This window comes from Ixodes scapularis, unplaced genomic scaffold (genome assembly GCF_016920785.2).
Source record: "Ixodes scapularis isolate PalLabHiFi unplaced genomic scaffold, ASM1692078v2 ptg000154l_1__unscaffolded, whole genome shotgun sequence".
Taxonomy (NCBI): Eukaryota; Metazoa; Arthropoda; class Arachnida; order Ixodida; family Ixodidae; genus Ixodes; species Ixodes scapularis.
Genome location: NW_024609924.1, coordinates 480,377 through 500,611, shown reverse-complemented (window position 1 = coordinate 500,611; position 20,235 = coordinate 480,377). Strand labels below are relative to the sequence as shown.

Sequence of the window (20,235 nt, the reverse complement as noted above, 5' to 3'; positions counted from 1 at the left end):
GATGTCGTTATCTGTTGTGCGGACCGCTACTATTTCTTGGGTTTGGTTGCACCATTGAGTAGTGTCTAACTGCTCATATGGCAGTGGTTTTCTTAGGTACACCGCTACTTGGGCTCGGACCGTTTCTTTCTTGCCTCTTTTGTGGATGATTGAGGGTGATGTGAAGCTTCTGTATCCTCTAAGACCGATGTTGTCCCCATTTATTTCTTGTAATAGTAGTGCATCTTTAGGTTCTTGTTGCAGTCGTAAATTAAGTTCCGCCCTGCGAACTCGGAGGCCCCGGCAGTTCCATTGGAGAAAATCGAGTGTCTTAGTCTTCCGGGAATCCCTAGATGGTTTGTTCTGCATTGTGGGTCGGGGTGGAGGTATCCTCTATGCTGCATTGTTGTACTTGCGATTTCTGGAACTGCATAAACATGATTTGAAATTGCTGCATCATCTGCTGCATCTGTTGCTGCTGCTGTATTTGTTGCTGAATTTGTTGGTGTAGCATTTGCTGTGTTTGTTGCGTTTGCTGAGCTTGTGTTTCTACGAAGCGCAGCACTTTCTCTTCCCAATTCCCGCTTTGGGTAGCTTGGGTAACCGCACAGATCGGCGGGTTTTCTGACGGTGTTGGGTTCTTTGTGAAGGAGGGAATTAGCACCATCGTTTGTTCAACACTCTTCTTGATCGCATCTTGCTTCTTTTTTTCCAGTTCTGTTTGTCTGCGTTGCTTGGCACGTTCTTCTTCTTGTTTGTCTTTTTCAATTTCCACTTTGAGCTGGGCCACACGTCTTTCAAGTTCCTTTAATTGATTTTCTTTGGCTTCGATCGATGTCTTGTTCGTTGAAGACGTTCTCTTGGCCATGTTGGCATTGGCGTTTGGTAGATCCTGTTTGTATGCCGTGCAGTTGGTGCCGGTGGGGCCCTTCTTGGTACTGCCGGTGTTTTCCAGCGGCGGAAACTCTTCGAGGTCTTGTAGGGTGGAGAAGCGGTTTTGGTAAAAGGATGTTCTTCCTCTAACTGTGCCTTGATTGTGCAGGGCAGTAGCCATCCTCTTCCATGGAGACGCACTTGCCACATTTGTTGCTTTGCTTTTTGTCTGTGTCATTGCCTGTGCTCTTCTTTGTAGCTTTGCGTCCGTGCTTTTTTTGGTCTCGCAGTTGGGGTCGAAGGCTGTATGTCCCGACACATGGCAGTTAGGGCAATACGTATCTTCACATTGTTCTCCTTCTGGGTGAGGTTCACCACAACGCCTACATCTCTGCTCTCTCGTGCAGACAGCTGCCTTATGCCCGATGCCGTGACATTTGAGGCACAGGACGGCTGTTGGTTTGTACGTGTATACTCTGAACAGTCTTCCGCGATGCGTGATCTTCCTAGGAACTCTATTTCCATCGAACGCAAGAAGAAATGTGCCTCTCCTCCCAATGGGTCTTGCATGTAGGACATTGCAGTAGTCAGAGTCTGAGTAGTCGACAATGTCTTGTGCTGTGAACTCTGCATCCACGTCGTGTATTACTTCTCTGGGCATGAGGCCCGCGGTGGATCTGTATGTTTGGACCCCTACCTCCGTGCCGTCACCCAGCGTCAGAGTGCTCATCTGGAGGAGATGTCTCCTGCGTGCGCCTCACTGTAAACAGCAATGGCTATGGTGTTGTTCCTGTGATTGGGATCGTAGCTAAGTCGGTCTCTGTTGCAAGGAATTGTAAAAAGCTGTTTCAGTTGGTCCATGAGGATCCGCGATGAGATGTTCGATATTCTGGTTTGCGTCGTGGGTTTCACCACAATCACAATCTTTGGTTCGTCAAAGCGCTCAAGGTGGGTTCCCCATTGTGGTTTTTGCTTTTTGTATGTGACTCGCGTCCAACTGTTTGTCGTTTCAGGAGGAGAACTATCGTTGATGTTAGCTATCCTGCTAATCTCGTCGTCGCTGATCTCGAAATTATCGTCCCGGTCCTGACTACGGAATCTTTTCGCCGGAATTATCACCTTTCTTGCGTTGTTCTTGTTGGTTTCTAGCTCCATGCTATTAGAGAGTTTTAGGGAACCGTTTTTGCACATCCGATAAGGTACGATGGGCCGTCCGGTACGAACTGCGCATGCGCTTGTCTTCTGCGATCTTACCGTAATGCGCTAGTCGAACCGTAAGGCACGACCGGCACGACCAATGGCCGACATGGACAGTCTCGCTTGGTTAGCAAAACGGCTATTTCGCTGGCGGAGAGAGCGTGCCGTGGCTCCAAACATGAAGAAAATAACTCGTGGCAGTGCCTGGCAGGAGCGCCATGTGTGACAGCAAGTCCATAAAGTTTGAGTCAGCAAAAAAGAAAAAGAATAAAGAACAAAACGCAATAGGACTTTTTAAATAGAAATAAATTGGTGTTTAGCGCAAGTACCAGCCGTCTGCTCGGTAGCTCAGTGGATTGGAGCGCCGGTTTTTTGAGCTCGTAGAGGAGCGGTAGTGGAAAGTTCGAATCCCGCTGGCCCGGACATTTTTTTTTTTTTTTTTTACATATTGTAAGTTTTTTTTTTCATACAAACATTGGATGTGCATTTTTAGCACTTATCACTCGTTTTTTACAGCTGCTGTTATGACTGAGGATTATCTGTAGTGGCAACAGAGTGAGCAACAGCCTTCTGCATCAAGGCTCTGAATTCTTTTTAGTTGAAAAATGTTGCATGAATTAAAAATTTCTGTACAAATGCTAATCACATATATCCTATCAAACGAGCCCCTTCAATATTGGGTGATAGTTTTAATGAGTGCACAGCAGTAAAGTTATAGGTTTTCCTTTATATTTTCTTCGTGGTCGTACCGTACACGGCGCAACGATCGGTACGCGGGCGTACGACCGTGATCGTCTGTTATCTGTACCGTAAGAGAGCAACATGAGCGCCGCATCTACCTCCGTCCCTCCGCCTCCTCCTCGCAAGCGGTTTACAGCAGTAGACAACATCTTTCTACTTCGGGAGGTGCTAGGCGCTACTCCTTTTTCACTCCACCACTTTGGAATGACGCAGCGTTGAAAAAGAACTTCTCGTTGCGAAGAGCGAAGGAACGGATTGACCTCCTCGTAAATAAAAATAGAGATTTGAGACGTACTGGAAGAAACGTCATTCCAAAAATATACACACTGTATGGAAAGAAAAAACAGAAATCATTACATTCCTTCCTTATATAACGAACTCCCAGAGTCCCCTATGGATATAGAATCCACTAGGGTATTAAAAAGGAAACTAAGGAATTGGTGTCAAGCATCTGAGCTGTAGATATCGTAGCCTAACCGTTGGAGATATTTCGTACTTTTATTTCATGGTTGCGTGAGTAGACTTGGCTATAAACACCTATATTTCATGCTCTAAAGTGCTCCTTTTTGTATTTATTTGTGCTGCTGATTTTGTGTTCCTTTCATTTTTTTTTTTTTTTGTGCTGCAGAGTGTTTTTTTTTTTTTTTTAACAACCTGTATTCTAGTTAGTCGCCTGGCCCCACATACAAGCAGAATGCTGCTTTTGTGGGCCAGATCTTTATTTTGTATGACTTGATCTTAAAATAAAAATTGAATTAAATTGAAAATTGAATTGAATTAGCTTTGTACAAGAAAAATGACCACATCAACTTTAGAAAGTGAGTATATTTTGGTTATTTTTGTATTTTCTTCGAGATTTAATATTTCTAGTTTTATTTGTCCATAGCTTTCTTAATACTCGATCCTGCATTGGGCCTCGAGGGAAAGAGACAACATCGCAAGCAGACGACTTCGAATGTTGATGATAAGCACGCGCGAGTGTGTTCTTGTGCCAAATCGAGTTTGCTTTCGGCAACGTTTCAGCATATCAGGACGTGGTTGGTGTAAACATCATATTTGGTTGATGTAAAACACCAAAGCTTGCCCGCTGAGTACGCATGATTTATTAGAAAACAAGTTACCATGTACGATCGAGGCATTATTTTATTCCCCAAGTATATAAATCTAGTAAACTGAAAGAAAAAATACATACGCTGGCACATCATTCGTAGTATCCGCACATCATTCCTGGTATCACAACATTTTGTTTACTCAAAAGCTACGCCAAGTTGAACGTCCTATGCCTTGCCGCCAACAAGCGCCTTCTCTTAGTGTATCGGTGCTCGGTGGCACCCGAAAGAAATGCGACTGACTCCGTGTCACGCCAAACCAAAAAGAATGTTTATTCCCTCGTGCCCCTGCACAAGTCACGGGCCCCACGGCACGCGCGTGCGTGCCTCGCTTATAGGCCTCCTGCGCTGAAGCTTTGAACGTATCGTGGCGCCCTCCGGTGGCGGGCGATAAAACGTCTGAGTAGTACAAGTCCCGCGGCGCCACCCGCCCCACGCGATAACAAACCTGCTCGGGCGGCTGTTTACTTCAACACGCAGCCGCTGTTATTTGTCCAAGCATGTCGAAACCGGCAGCAAGCAGCGCGAAACGTCGCCATCGACGGTACTGTTGCGTTGTGAATTGTCACGAACAGGAAGGGCTCAACCCCGGCGTGAGCTTCTACAGGTTTCCATCCAAACCGCACGAAGTCGAGCAGAGGGAACGCTGGATACGAGCCGCCCAGCGCACTGAGTAAGCGATACTCGTTTTTCTCGCCCTCCAGACTGTTCTGCTAAGGCACGGCCACTCGTGTTTGCAAATTTCAACAGACCCGATGGCAAGCCTTGGCAGCCGACACAAAACTCGAGGATGTGTAGCCGGCACTTCGTCGGCAACAAGAAGAGCAACTGCGTGGGCCATCCAGCCTACGTACCTACCATTTTTCCCCCGGCGTACAAACGACCGCTCCCACTCGACTCATCAAGTGGCTTGGAACGTTTTGACAGGTGCGGTTTGCTTTTAAGGTAATCTACAGCGTTGGCGAAATAGATTGAACTCACTTTTAACTGACTTCATAAATCGGTTTCTTAACTTATCGCGCTGAGATTTACTACAGAGGTGTCTTAAGTTGGTGGAAGCTTTCGCTAGAATTGTGGCAATATTCGCTCACCTAAGTAAATCAATAAAAATTAAAACAAAAATCTTTCCCCTATTATTTGCATGTATACACCAAAAAATATATATACTGCGTTACTGTGGTGCTTATTTGTGCCACATGAAATGAAGAAAAGACAAGCCAACTCTATTTTGTTTCCAATGTCACGAATTTTTCAATCTCGATAAACGCCAGAATGGCCATCAACGATTTTCTGATAATTTCGTGATAAAAGGCTTGGCGATAATTTTTCCATTGACAAAACCAGTTTTTGTATTCTTTGACTCTAGAGGTTTCTTGTATTCATACTCTCAATTAATGAATGCACCAGCTTCAAGCACCTCTGTAGCAAATCCCAGCGCGATAAGTTAAGAAACCGATTTATGCGGTCGGTTTAAAGTGTGTTCAATCCATTTCACCCACGCTGTTGAGTAGTCGTTTTCTAAATGCAGCATTTTTTGTCGCAGAGTGGGAGAACATGCACACGGAGCAACTAGCACACAAGCCATTATTGCTTTCTTTTCTGGTCGAAGTACATCAAACGCTCTGTTGTGTAGCGAAAAGAGCTAATTTGAGGCGTCAATGTAGGTAGCATGACTTCAGACTCTCAATGCACTGTTTGAGTGAAATCCGAGAAAGCGGCAGTGTCGTGTTTACACTAAAAGTCGTGCTGCTCAGTTTTGGGTTCTAAATATTTGCTAACCTTCATTTCTTGTTGCTACGAATAGGTATCAGCATGCCTTAATTCACATGTATGCTATTCTCAGATGGCGGAAAAGACTTCAGAAAGCACCGGCAGTTCCAGCGCTGCACAGTGAGCCCTCAACATCAGGCACGGCCGCCACAACACCAGTCACGGTCGCCACATCGGGCACGGCCGCCACAACATCAGTCACAGCCGTCGCATCAAGCACAGCCATCACGACATCAAGCACAGCTCCCACAGCCTCAAGCACCGCACCGAGCCCAGTTTCCACCAGCGTGCCCCCGACATCAAGTCCTACATGCCAGCCAACATCCAGTGCTGAAAATCATAATGTAAGTTTGCAAAAAATGAAAAAGTCACAAGCATGGCAAATTTATTGAAGCCTGTTCTCTGCTCATTGATTTAGTTTGGAAACCAGTTGGTGGAAACCAGAGATTCATGCTCCTTTTCTACCTTTTACTTTTTTCACAGATCTCTGGTCCTGCTGATCAGGAAGGAGAGTGGTCCTCGATGGACATTGAAGAGGACCAACTCATCGGTGAGTGCAGCATGGTAAGTAAAGTAATATCACGAGATAGCCGAACAAAGATCGAGAGCAGGAAAAGTAAGAAGTGGGCACACTTTTGGTGCAGAGCAGAAAAAAAGCTAAAAATGTTGTAGGGTCAATGGCACAAAGTTTCTGGTTACGAGCTTGTGAGTTTGTTTATTTGGGATTGAGTTGGCGACCAAAACTATTTGCAACCTTCATGTTTGCCTCTAAACCCCGTGGGCTGTCAAACCTCTTACTGCGTTGTGGGCTGACTGAGCCAAAGACAACCATTTTCTTTGTTCCCCACAGTTCACTTACCTTCCCTCGTAACTTGCCCTGTTTCTGCAGAGGTCTCTGACTCGGGCAGTGCAATTTTTAGGCATTTGAAAATAAAAACCAGGGTGGGGCATTTGACAGTTGAACACCTCTACTACTAAATGGCCTGTTTAACAAAGATGATCTGGCCTCACTCAGGTTGCTGCCTGAACCAGGGCAATGGCTACAATGAAGTGACTGTTAAAATGAAGTGGTTTTATGGTACCAAACATTTAGTTGTACAAGTGTTCGACTGTACAACAGTGGCCAGGTTCTTCTTAATAATATAGCTAAAATTGTGGGCCAGGTTGTCCCATCTGAACAGGAGCAGCTCACAAGATCCCTGGGAGTTGGGCCTCATGCAAGAACCTGCTTCTTTGGTGGCTATGACAGCATAAAGCATAGCCCAGATGCACTGCGAAGCTTGTGCGGTGTTGACGGCAATGTGTTTGCTTTGCTGCTTAGCCTACTGCCAACGGTTCGAGACCGGGGGAGTGACGTTACAGTAGAAAACAAAATGCTGATCTTCCTCACAAAAATGAAACTGGGAATATCGTTTAGCGCTGTTGGAACTCTCTTCGGGGTCCACGAGACCACTGCCTGCCGTACATTTTATGCTGTGCTGTGCACCTTGGCAGAGGTCACTAAAGGTTGGATCAGTAAGCCTCCTGTGAGCAACATCAAGCTTGCGCAGCCGCTTTGTTTTCAGGAAAACTATCCGGAGTGCACTCTCATTGTAGATTGCACAGAGATAAAAACGGAGACACCCCCCAACATTAGGCAGCAGCACGTACTGTACTCCTCGTACAAAGGATGCTACACACTGAAATTCCTTGTTGGAATCATCCCCAATGGAATGGTGGTGTTCAGGTCCAAACCGTACGGTGGTCGATGTTCAGACACATACATCACACTAAACTCTGGATTTTTGAATGTGCTCGAAAGCGACGACATGGTTCTTGCAGACAAGGGATTTCCTGGCATTCGCGCTTCTCTTGCCGACAGGGGGGTCATCCTTGTAATGCCACCATTCTCGGCGGGAAGCAACGTTCCATTCACTACCGAGGAAATGGAAGAGACCTACGCAGTTGCTTCGGTGCGCATTCATGTGGAAAGGATGATTCAAAGAATTAAGCTCTACGACATCCTTAACCACCGAGTTCCCATTTCACTGATACCAGCAATGGGAGACATTTTCCACATGTGCTGTGTTTTGGCCAACCTTCAGCCACACATTATCAGCTCGTAGCCTGTGAACTAACTTGAGAACCCTTAGGAACCTTTCATTTTTTTTAAATTTTATTTTCATGAACTTCGTTGGTTTTTTGGCAGCACTTTAATTTTTGTGAGGATGCAACATTTGCAGATTGAAGACAATTTGCAAAAGATTGATCTCGCGAAGAAACAGTTCCATGGTGGCAAGTACAAAACATACCATTTTGGATCGCATAAATTTGTGCCCACAAAATATCTCGCAAACAGGCATGTTGAGAAAATCGCGAAATATTGAGGTAGTGAATATGTGCTCATTTATAGTATGATTTTTTTTTTTTTTTTTATTATTATGGAGCTTAAAGGGGTTTGTAACGATTTCTGGACTTCGGTCAAAAAATTGTGGAAGTTGCCCTCCGACACTTCTGAAGTAAAGACCAGAAAACCGATTTTGCCTGCGTGTCCTAGTTGTGGCGTAAAAAAAAGATAAATATTGGCATTTCGGGCACCCTTCAACTCACTCCCAGTCTCCAGGGTCACACTCCTAGTGACGTCATTCGGAGTGCCGTGTAGGTTACCCTGTGGTATCTCGGAGGACGCTTCCTCTCCCTGTCTCTGCTGACATTAGCGGGCATTAGGCTGCAGGTTAGAGCTGAGCGAGGTCACGTAACCTTCTAGCCGTAGTTCCTTCAGCTGCCACTCCGGGCTGCAGGTGGGGGAAAAAGCTCGGCTTTTGCTTTGCGATTATGCAGCGGAATCGCAACATTTTGAATGAAAGTGATGTTTTCTCTATTCTCCGGGACGCGATAAACAATGTGAAAATGACGAGATGCAAATTTTTTTTAACCATAAAATCGTTGCACGCCCCCTTTTATCTGAGAAGTGTGAGTTATACAAAGGTGCAACTTGCGCCAACTTTACATATAGATGGCCATTTATAGGGAATGGAACTTGTTCGATTCCAAGGCCGAAAACCAGCTGTTCTGTGCACCTTGTATCTGGAGAAGTAAATGCGTACTCGTCATAACAGACCACGCCTGCTGTTTTGTACCGTCACTCTTTCAAGTGGCAAGTGCAAAACAAATAGTTTAGCTTTATTATTGGCCACCATGTGGCTCTTGCCTGGGTAGTACTACCTATCCATTGGGCATGATTCCAATACAATTTGACCACCAAAACATATTTCAGCAATATGGCAAACTTCCGTGCCTCAAGTGATAGTGCATAGAGCTAGCTCAAGTCAAAGTCAAATTTGGGGGTTTTACGTGCCAAACCAACAACGGGCATCTGGCACGCCCCAGCGGAGGGCTGAGGATTAATTTGGACCACCTGGGGATCTTTTGACGTGCAACCGAAAGCTCGGTTACATGGCGCCTTCTCCGCAATAAGCTTCCGCCAGATTGCGGGCATAGAGCTAGCTCTCATATGCAGTGGGTCTAGTTGTGCATAATCAAATAGAAACAACTGCCTATCAAATCTCTCTAGCTATCCAAATGTGTGCTTGTACAAGCATTATTCAAATGAACAGAAATAGTTTGTGCACCATGTTTGTGAAAGTTTATACCTTCAGAGACGCTGTCCTTGCACTAGTCGAATGGGAGTATATCAAGGCACCGACTCGGCCCTTGTGCACCACCAAGGTGAGTGAAATTTAAGGTGGGCATTTGTCCAGTGCAGCAAGACCACTGACTCATTGTTTGTAACCTAATGAATGAACTAGTGGAAATGCAGCCTGCTTATATGTGTATGCTTCAAGTGTTGTGCACTTGCATGGCAATTGGGGTTGCATAATAATGCATTGAATGTTACGGAAGAGGCATTTCTGGCTTTCTGTCTGCTTGTGTGCATATGGGCTCGTAATCTTTATAATGCTGCATGACATTGCTGTGTATGGTTTTAGTTATTGACAATTGGGAATGCACAATGATTTTGTGAATGTTGCAATAGAGCTAATTTTAGTTTCCTGTCTGTTATTGTGCTTACGTGCTCACAGTCTCTATAACCCTGCACGAGCTTGCTTTCTGTGTGGTGTTTGTTACACATAAAATCTGATAAATATGTAATTTTTCCATCCAATAAACGTTATAAGATCAAACTTTGTGTGATACTCAATGGCTGTACATGTGTACATTCCTCCAGCAATCAACACTTGGCAAGGTGTCCACGGGCACAAGAATCTCCCCCCAAATATTGTTTTTAGAAACATTGTGTGTTGATTTTATTGGCACTTATAAACACAAGAACTATGGCAGATTTTGCATTAAATATGAGTTCTCAAGAAGTAGCTGTGACCAAGAAAGATTTTGGGTGTAAAAGAATAAAAAAACGCTTAAGCTTTGAGAAAACTCAAAATGAAATCCTTCATCTCCACTTGACAGCTATCACAACATTTTTCTTTGGTGAGTGAGTTTTTCTTAGTTAAACCGACCAAAAGGAAAACCAACATATATGCAAATGTTTCGTGGCCATCTTTAAAATAAATGATTTTTTTACAAAAATAATTATTTAGGTTGTAAAGGTTTAGAAAACTAGCTATTTACACCCAAATAAATTCGAAACTTCAGCAAAAAATGGCTTACTTTTGCATTTTTAGATTTCGCTCGTATAAAAGAAAGCTTGCATAAAACTCATTCTGTCTCGATGTGCATACTCCGAGTCTAGGACTGAAGGAGCTCCTTCAAGTAATATCTAAAATAGAAAAGCTCGAGCCTGGGGACAGCCTCTGAGAGAAAGCCTTCATCCCGCTCGACAAGTATGATGACATCCTGCTTCGACGAGTACACGTAAAAGAAGCATTGGGTAGTGTTTGTCACATACATCGCAATTTGCACCTGCGTGTAGTATGTGTGGCGCTTCTTCAGCATCAGACGCCCCTCTTCATATACTATGTACTTGACAAAGCTTTCTTCCTTGCTCACATCGATAAGAACCTTGTTTTTCCTTGAATAGGGACACTTAATTTCCAGTAGTGTCGTCTCGTCGCTGGTCTTGAAGAATCCGTCGGGGCTGGCACACAGCCATGGCTGCCTCAAGTGCACTATCAAGCCAACCTGAGTTTATATTGGTTGTGACATTAGGGTGATCATGCACGCTCACACACACTTCTTCAATAGAACTGGATAGGCAACAATAAAAACAGAACCACAAGTTTGGGAGACAAGGGTTATAGAAAATTTAATAAGAAATTGTTCGCCAATAACACTTCTTCTCACTTTTGCATACAATTTCATTGAAGAAAACTGCTTGGGGAGCACCAAGTAACACTTGTGTCTGCCATGCAAAGGTTTGAATCCTACCATAACGAGCACCTCTCCATTCAAGATTTCTTTTGGCTATTAAAATTAGACGTAAAATCTATGGCTCAATGCTGCTCCAAAAGTGAAATAAACTTCACTATGCCTTGTTTCAGCTTAAGTCGGAGCACAGCAAACACTACAAGCCGATGTAGCCTGCAAAAGCACAGCCTCGCTGTATTCATCATTCCTCTGTGCGTGTTGCACCTTGCACTTCTTTCTGTGTTGGTACGGTATGTCACCTAGCCTTTGACTGCTCCAACTTAAGTGCCGTTCACACACTTGCAACCGATTTGTACCGAGATAGTCAAGAGAGATTTTTAAGCCTCTTGTGACAGCATAGGACCAGAGGCACTGCTACGGAGCAGGTCCTACGCCGACGCAAGACACCTAAAAACCGGTCTTGTCTCCCTCGGTCCTACTCGGTTGCAAGTGTGTGAAAGGCGCTTTATGGTGAAACAGAGCATAGTTGCACCTTTCACTCACCTGTGTAACGGACGCACCAACCTTCTTCTCAAATACTTCTCTGGCTTCAGCTTCTGTCTTTCGTCCTAATAAAGATAAGCAGGATAAGGATGCCACTTAAAATAAGCATGCCACCAAATGTGCACTCGGTGCATGTGAATACTGTTCAATCATCTTACCATACGTCACAGCCTTTCCAGTGAATGGCTTTCGGTGAAGTAGCTTTTGGGCAAGGGTGTCGAATGGCCGCCTTCGAGCGACGACTCTGTGGGCGATGGAGCTCGACAGCCTGACTTCACGTTCGCTGAACCACCTGTATGTAAAGACCACATTGAAAATTTGATTACTATGTGCTGTACATATTCATTGCATAATACCAACTTCACAAAACAAAAGGTCATATATTTTTATCGAAAAATTAAAACGCACATGCCTTTTCGAGCCTGCCTGAAGCACTGTGTCCACAGCAATGCACTCGGCACCTTGCTGCGTGCACGCCACTTTGGAGGAGTATAGTTCCCTCTCAGCTGGCGTCATCTCCTCCTCCAGGTTACAACGGACAAGTCTCAATGCAATGGACGACTCGAAATTTACAGTCATTACGTGATAAACAGGCATGCAATTTTCCCATTTAATCATTTTTTGCAGGCGCGCAAGCTCTATCTGGTGAAATACCGCACTCAAGACATCTGAGATCACAGATTTCGCCTCTCTTTCAGTGGTGGTCATGGCACCAATCCGTGCCATGTCGTTGTGAGGGCACGCAATTTCTGGGAACCTGTTTAGGACATATGACGGTGGAACTTGATCAGGCCGTGCCCCACCAACAAACAGCTCCTTTTTACCTGCGAAGAGCAACTTGATTAGATATGAATGACATCATGGAACACAACTGGCAGAGAATGCAATTACAGGTACAAAAACCGGAATGAAATCTCAGTTTCAGGCCAGGAGCAAACAATATATGAGGCTTACGTCCGAACAGTTCCTCAATCGATTCCTTTGCGTCAATGTTTGGTTTTCGAGAGGGCTGGCCCCAAGCCTGTGGCAGTTCTGTTTTGGAGAGGGGCTGCTGTTCACTAATCCATAGTGCCACGGCAGCAGCATGCTTGCATGTGCCGGGGTACCCTGCCTTGCAAGTGCACTTCCCATTGCAGATATGACGGTCAGGGGCAAGCTGAAATTGAAAGTAAATAGCCAACTCATCAAGACGTGTACTGCGCATTTAGCGGCTGCATAACCATACATGCTCCCGACAAAACATAGTGAGCAGTCAATTACGAGCTCACCAGCATCGAAAGTCGGCATATTGAGCATTTTATTCTGACACACATCAAAACATTTTGCGAACAGGAACATGCTATGCTGCCTGACCAGTGGAGCGAACTGATTGTTTTTTCCCCTCTTAATATATATATAATATATATATATATATATATATATATAAATATATATATATATATATATATATATTTTTTTTATTATTTATGCATATGTAGGCATGTACGTGCCCCAGGTTGGGTACACAACTTCTTTCCGGTATGGGCAGCATTGCCTTTTCTGGCCCTGTACGAAAATCCCCCCCCCCCCCCCCCCCCCCCGAGTACAAATAAAGTATCATTATTTTTTTTTTATTAAAGTCTTTTCCAACATGAGATCAGCAGTAAAAGCGCCGCTTCCAGCGAGAGCTTTCTACCTTCGAAAAAACAAGCGTGCGCGGGTACCAAAGCTCTACAGAGGGCAACAAGCATATGCTAAAAGCTGAGCTCCTACTGCTGATCTTATTTTGCGTCAATATTACCGCGCAAATGCGCAAGAAAAGCTGCAAGAGCTCGAGAAACAGCGCGCAGTAGGAACGATGTGCTCGGCCGACAGACGGCCGGTCGCCGCTCGATCGCTTGCGTCTGCTTTTGCGCATTTTGGAGGTTGGTCATCAGCTGATCTTTTTATATGTACAGAGGAACTGCGCGTTAACGCGTCAACGTATCTAGTAACGCTTACCTCAAGCTCGATGTCGTAACAAGCTCGCTGTACTTGCGAGTGGCAGCGCGCAGACACCACACTGGCGGCTTCTTGTACGGCGTACACATAGCCTGCATCGCTCAGTTTTCTCCCTTTCCGAAGCGTTGAAGAACGAAAAAAGCTTTCTACGTTCGAAATTGGCTCAATTCCGGGGGGATCGGTGGCCGAGTGGTCTAGCGCACACCAGCTCGGAGCACGTGGAGCGAAAGCTCGCGCTGCAGAACCCAGGGATCCTGGGTTCGAGCCCCACCCCTGCCCGTTTCGATCTGGATGAGCATCGTACCGGCGTGCGGTCGTGTGTCACTACTGCGTGATGCACGTTAAAGACCCCAGGCTAGCGGCTGTACCGCACTGGCTAAATTTCTCATCTACAGCTGGGAGACTCGTCGCCCCTGTGAGGCAGACCAAGTTCTAGGCTGTATAAACACACACACAACCCAATTTTTTTTTGGCTCAATTCCGTGCCGCAGAACAATTGAAAGGGGGGAATCCATACCGCCTACTGACGTTTACACGCGGGACAAATTCAAATGCGCGATTTTGTACTACCCAATACTTGTAAACAAATCATAGGGGGCGCTGCCAGCCGGTTTTTCCGCAGCGCCTCCTGGGCAAAGCAGGAGGCCTATAGAAAGCGAGAAGTTCAAAAGAGACTCACGCCACACTTAGTGCGCAGACAGTCGTACAAAATCACTTTTTCTAAATTGCTTTCGCTGAATAGAGGCAACTCCAAGTCATGGTCAAAAAGATCGAGCGCCATTGTTGTCGGAAAGCTCGTCTGCTTCTTTAGCAGACGAACATTTTAGAGCTTCGCTGCGCTAGGGGCGACACGCCGTGGTGCGCCAGGTTTTGTATTACGGAAGCGCATTCATTCCTGTAAAAAAACGAGACGAACTATAAGTAGGTATACAATATTTTAGGTTCTCTATATATTTAGGGTGCGATTTTTATTTACTTGAGTTTCTGCGATTTTTACAAACACGCAAATTTGTCTTTTTTCGATGAGGCGGATGCAGGTTTCCGTTGCCAGGGGGCGCGACCTGTACCGATCGTCTGCTGTCGTCTGCAAATACGGTTCCCCCAAAGCCGTTTCAGGGCACACGATCGGTCCACACGCCCGATCCAAGGTATCGATCGTTTTTGTTTATCGATCGTATTTTGTTCCGGTTCCCTAAAACTCTCTATTGTTTTCGTCGTTCTCGGTGCACCTTTCGATCGCCGTTGTTTCAGTACTCGCCATGTTCAGAATGCGGGGTGATGGGCAGGCCTAGTTCTGCCTACCCGGGGTCCGGGTCTACGGCGGCCTCTCGAGGTGAGAATTAAAAGAAAGACTCGCCTACATTTGGTTCTGCTGGAAGTCTTTCGATGGGTCGCCGTCCTTAGGTAAAAGATTTGGGTCGGGGGACCCAGTTGATGGCAGGAATTTAGTGGTGTTAGCGGAGCTGAAGCGAACGCTGCTGCTCCTCATGCCACTTCGTCGTCTTTTTCCTCCAATACAACTAATCGTCAGCATGGTAGTGAATGCTGAAGTTGTTGTGAACAAGTTTATGTCGTCCCAGCACATCGCTTAGTTATTGCGGTCAGGTGATTAGCGGAACGTTGTCAGGGACCTGACACTATGTACGCCGCCAGAGTTCGAAGAGTTGGGCACTTGTGCAAGGGAGTCGACAAACATTCTTCTCAACAATGTCTGCAAGTAGTAAGCCGTCACTTATTTTCGTACATTTAAAATACAAAAGTGGCCGTCTAAGGTATGGTGTGAGACTGAGCGTGCTGTTATTTTGATTTTATCTTTCATGAAACTACCTGGAGGGCGCCAGACGTAAAATTCTATTTTACGCATTTTCTAGTTGTGTGGTAAATATGAACGTCACGAATACGTTTCAAATTAAACTGTTTGTGATTGCAGAGCATCGCCTTGGTTTCACACAAGAGATTAAGTTAAATAATTGTGGAAACTGTGTAGCCCCTATTATGGTTCATGAATATTTTCAGGCGTCTTCACTTTATAGGTGAACTGTAGAAGTTGGAGTTGTGATATGCTCTTTTAATCTTAAAATACCTCACTCCGAGTAATTATGTCGTCGTCACGCACGGGTATGGGACTTTCGTACCATATTTCCAATCAGAGCTACAGGCCGGCCTGTCAGCACGTCGGCGCAGCGAAGCCCAGCGCTCAGCCGTCTATCGCATTCCGCTCGCTGGCCTACCTACAGTGACGTCACAAAGCGGGCTCGCAGGCTTTAATTTCTAGAAGGTGTCGATTCAGTGCCAGCCACTGGCCGGCGGAAGGCATGCTGCGTGGCTGCATCGCCATAATTGGGGGAAAGTCTATGGGGCTATAAAACCGAAGCTTTGGGTGTCGGTGCGCTCGAACATATTGAGCACCAATAAAAGCTGTGCACACGCACTCTTCACTTCTAAAATGCCACAGAAAACTGATCCCGAGCATATATTTCTGATTCTTGCTCGGAGAATTTAAGTCAATAGTATACATAAGAGGGGGAAGTTGATACTGTTAAATCGTATACGATTGAGTGGCGTGAGTTTCACACGTTGTTTAAGTGTTTGTTGGTGCACTCTAAAAAAATTGTTTTTGGAAGGATCTTTGAAGCCCCAAGAACTCCTTCAGCTCGTCAGGAACACTTTAACCTCGAGCACTACCGTATACTGGCGCACTAGAAAGGCAACTTGGCGCTGAAAAGCTCTATCGCACCTAAAGAGGAGCTTAAAAGAACCCCCTGTAGGTTTTTCACGAAGAAACGTTCTAGGGGGTGCTTAAAATAACTTTTTAAGGTGGAAAATATCAACAAGCCGAAGAACACCGAAGACTTCTTTTACGACCAGAATTTGTTCAGAGTGTGGTTGCTCCCGGACTTGCGCTCTATGCACAAGAGTTTGTGTGAAGGGGGGGGGGGGGGGATATAGTTAGCTATACCGCTAGTTTGACTTAAGCTCGGAGAACCCTCACGAAAGTGTCAGACTGAAACTGGAATTGAAAATGCGAGATCCGAACCAGATCTAAAACTAGGGCAGGTCGGATCCGGTCCAGATCCGGTCTGATATTTGTTCCTGCTCCAATTTTGGAACCAAATCGGATCTCGCTTTCATTCCTGACTGGCATGCTTCCAGGCCTCCGGGTCGAATCCGGCCCTCGACCCCGACAATAGACTAGGGCCACGGTTTACTAATAGAGGTCCACCCGCTAGAAGCACGGTATCGCCGCACGCCGAGGGCTCCCACTCGAGATTTAGGGTGGCATCCGGCGTCGTGTGGCGGGCGGCGCCGTTCGACATCGAACGAATGGCTGGCTGGATGAATGGATGCATGCTAACGCCTGTACGTTTTATACCAGGCAATGCTGCCCAAGTTGATCACGCCATGGTTCCCGTAAACCATGTGCTCGTGATGTGTTGATGAACGCTCCCTCATTCTAGGCGCCCCCATGCTCGCATCACCGCGATGGCTTCTTGATTTCGCTCCGAACGTTACCGGCTACACCAATTCTACTCTCGCTCTCGCACCCTTGCCCCTTGACCTTCCATCCTGCATGCAAGTGCGAGATCGTCGCGGGCGACGGCGAGCTCGTCCGTGACGATCTCGTTGTCGTCGATTGATCTGGTCGCCAGACTGTCGAAGTCAAAATGGCCAGCTTCCAACATCTCTTGATAACAATCACTCTCATCGCTGTGGTGATCAGTGTCGAAGACTCGGACGGAGCGAGTGACGCCATAGTTGCCATCATTGCGAACCGCCTGCTCGAAACGTCGAAGGTAAGCGTGGAAGCTGAGACAGCTGAAACGCTCGCTACACGCTGAACGAGCCAAGTCTGCGAGTGCGTGCCGAGGGACGCCGCACGTTGGGCGAGTGACGGCACCAGCTCACCAAACATGGCGGCCTTTCCGAATAGGGCGGATCTGGTTGTCCCGCATAGAAATCGATTTATCCACGATACTATCTTGCCATCTACAATACAACTTAAAACTAAATAGGAACATACAACGGTACCTTGCAGTATATAGTTATCACGTATTTTATTTTATTTTTTTGCCCTGTCCTAACACCTTTAAATCCCAAGTGTATACAGTGATTTCAAGAAAGAAAAAAGTTTTCATATGCAGAAAATAATGCGGCGTTTTCTTCATTAAAATCGAATGCATGGGAATTTAACTCTCAACTCTACTTGGGCGACGGTCTAATGCCAGCGTTGACGGTGTTGCGTCTCTCGCCATTTTTTTCTTCAGAACTCCCCTGGAGAGGTGCTTTTCGAGCGCATCGTGTGTCGCTTGAAGGCCAAGCTGAGAAGCATCACACACCGCCTGTTTGTAAGTATGCTTGATATAAAGAAATAGCGGAAAATGTTCTTGTTTACTCTCGACCAGTTCATTAAAAAAAACTGGCACTCCCCAACTACGGTTTCGGTGTTAATTTAAATCACCTGGACTTTTGCAATGTCTGACCTACATTTCTGTTGCCGCGTAGCGATATCGCAATATATAAAGTGACCCAATTCACGAGGCTCGATCTAAAATGGACCGTAAAAATTGACGCCTGCACGTAGCAATCTAAACCTTTTGTCAAAGCTGTATTTCATTGGTCGGTTTTTTCATAAAAAATTACAAAGCGTAGCTCTTTCTCTGTAAAAAATAGGGTCAAAAACATACCTGGGTCAACGGCGGGCGGCGACGCAGACGACCAAGTCGAGTAACGGGGTGCGTTTGCCGCGCGTATTGATAGATGGCGTGAGCAGCGTTCGAAGGTGTAGCCGACCAGCGAAAGAAAGCAGACGACACGCAGACAAAATCCGTTGGGAGCAAAAGTGCCGTCGTTACGCAATCGCGTTTTCTTTTCTTTTTGTTACTTGAAGTGTTGCTATCATTGTCTGCATTTATTTTTAAGCCAAAGGTGGATTACAAAAAGTTAGGTTCGTATTAATAAACCGTGGTCGACGCGGGCACTTCTGATATTTTTTTTTAAAGCAAGACGAAACAAGGAGGTAGCGCCATCTATCGATACGAGCGCCAAACACACAACTCGCCTTGGGCGTTTCAACGCCACCCGCCATTAACCCTGACACGGTTCTTGGCCTTATTTTACAGAAAGAGAGCTGCGTTTAGTAATTTTACAAGAAAAAACCGACCGGTGAAAAACACCTTTGATACAAAGTTTGAAGCGCTACGTGCACGCGTACATTTTTACGGTCCACTTTAGATCGAGCCTGGTGACTTGGGTCGCCCTATATACTAAACAAAGTTTTTTTTGTTATGTTGTAATGTAATTAATGTATTGTAATTGTAATTACAACAATGTTGTCAGCCTTCTTTCCCTTGAGACCCCTGCATTTCCAGTGAAGGACGTTGAAACTGGAAGGTTGCATTGCGCCTTCGAGCTTCGCGGTTCGCCTACTGCGGGTGCTGTTGGGCTGGCTGGCCATATTGGTTCTGTGGGGTCATCGCTGCTATTCCGTGTTGTGCCTGTACTTGCGCAAGCATTTGTGGTATTGTCTGTGCGAAATGACTGGAATTGCTGTTGCAATGCTTGTTGTTGTGCTTGTTTGGCCTGCTGGTGGACTTTTTGCAGCTCTTGCCTGAGGTTCTATGTCATTGGTTTTACCGTCATCTTTGTTTGTTGCGGTCACCGCGGGTTGCGCCTGCGTCTGTTTTATCTAATGCGTTTGCTTGAAGAAGTTTGGTGCGACGACCTATCGGGACGTAGCTTGTTTCTGTTCCGCCTGCCTTTCCATCTCTTTACCCTGTTTTTCTTTTTCGCTTCGGCTGCCGCCTCCTTGGCTTTGGCCTGTTTTCGGCGCCTTTCTTCTTACCTGGATTGTTCTCTGTGTTCCTCCTGTTGTGTTAATCTGAGTTGGCTGACGTATTCGTCTATGCGTTCGAGTTCGAGCATGGCTTGGGCTAGGAGTTGGGCCGTATTGCTCTTTCCACCGTTGCGTGGCGAGAAGAATGTTTTGTGCAATCTCATCTTTAGGGGTTAGTTCATAGTACCTAGCTGTATGACCTGCCTTGTCGCGCAGAGTTTGCGTGCAGTTTGACGAGGGACTGGTACTCTTCTTTTGTGTAAAGCGGAGTAAACGTTTTTCTTCGATTGGTTCTCTGTTATAGAGTGTTTCGGGTTTGGCTGCCTTCTTTTTTCGCCATCACAGATACGTGTGTCCGCGGCCTTGCTTCCTTCTCCGCGTGGTTTCGGTGAGGCTCACCTGTTGATGTCGCCGTGATGGTAGATCTCCCTGCAGCTGCTCTCTTTTGCATGCGCTTGTCCGCTTGCTTCCTATATGGACCGCTGACTTCGAGCGTCGTGTGTTTGACGACTCTACAGTTGGCGCAGAACTTGTCTCTGCACTGTTCGTTGTCGGAGTACGTCTCACCGCACTGTTTGCACCGTTGTCTGCGGGTGCAGACCATAGCGTTGTGCCCCTGGCCGTGACACATGGAGGCAGACTACAACCGCGGGCTTGTTTTGGAATACGTTCACAATTTCCCAAAAGACACATTTTTCTCGGGATCTCTTCCCTGTCGAATATCGGCAAAAAAAGTACCCTTGCGTCCAATCGGGCGCGCGTGAGTCATGTTGTGAAAGTCCGAGTCGGTGTTTTTGACGACTTTTTCGGCCGTTATGTCGGGCGATACACCGTGAATCACGCCTCTGGACACGGTGGCGGTAGTGGATCTGTATGCGCACACTATAGATTTTCTTTTTGGGATGG

General features: G+C 46.0%; 3 protein-coding genes across 3 annotated transcripts; 2 read left to right on the top strand and 1 right to left on the bottom strand.

Moving 5' to 3' along the window:
* The first annotated feature begins 4,342 nt into the window (after positions 1 to 4,342).
* On the top strand, positions 4,343 to 10,308 carry LOC120838526 (THAP domain-containing protein 11-like). The gene is made up of 4 exons (XM_040208499.3): positions 4,343 to 4,572; positions 4,650 to 4,826; positions 5,743 to 6,013; positions 6,153 to 10,308. Exons 1-4 carry the CDS (start codon positions 4,400 to 4,402, stop codon positions 6,339 to 6,341), a joined length of 810 nt encoding a protein of 269 aa, XP_040064433.1. The 5' UTR covers positions 4,343 to 4,399; the 3' UTR covers positions 6,342 to 10,308.
* On the top strand, positions 6,731 to 7,774 carry LOC120838460 (the record flags this gene model as incomplete). Its single annotated transcript, XM_040208401.3, has 1 exon — positions 6,731 to 7,774. A coding segment is annotated over one exon (1,044 nt), but the record flags the coding sequence as incomplete, so codon positions are not given.
* Positions 10,309 to 10,394: 86 nt separating the features above from the next.
* Positions 10,395 to 19,493, bottom strand: LOC121046234. The gene is made up of 7 exons (XM_042287689.1): positions 19,339 to 19,493; positions 12,777 to 12,864; positions 12,471 to 12,672; positions 11,929 to 12,340; positions 11,675 to 11,808; positions 11,517 to 11,581; positions 10,395 to 10,787 (listed from the first exon to the last, which is right to left on the bottom strand). The coding sequence occupies exons 1-7, from the start codon at positions 19,491 to 19,493 to the stop codon at positions 10,395 to 10,397; spliced, it is 1,449 nt and encodes a 482-aa protein (XP_042143623.1).
* Positions 19,494 to 20,235: the final 742 nt, after the last annotated feature.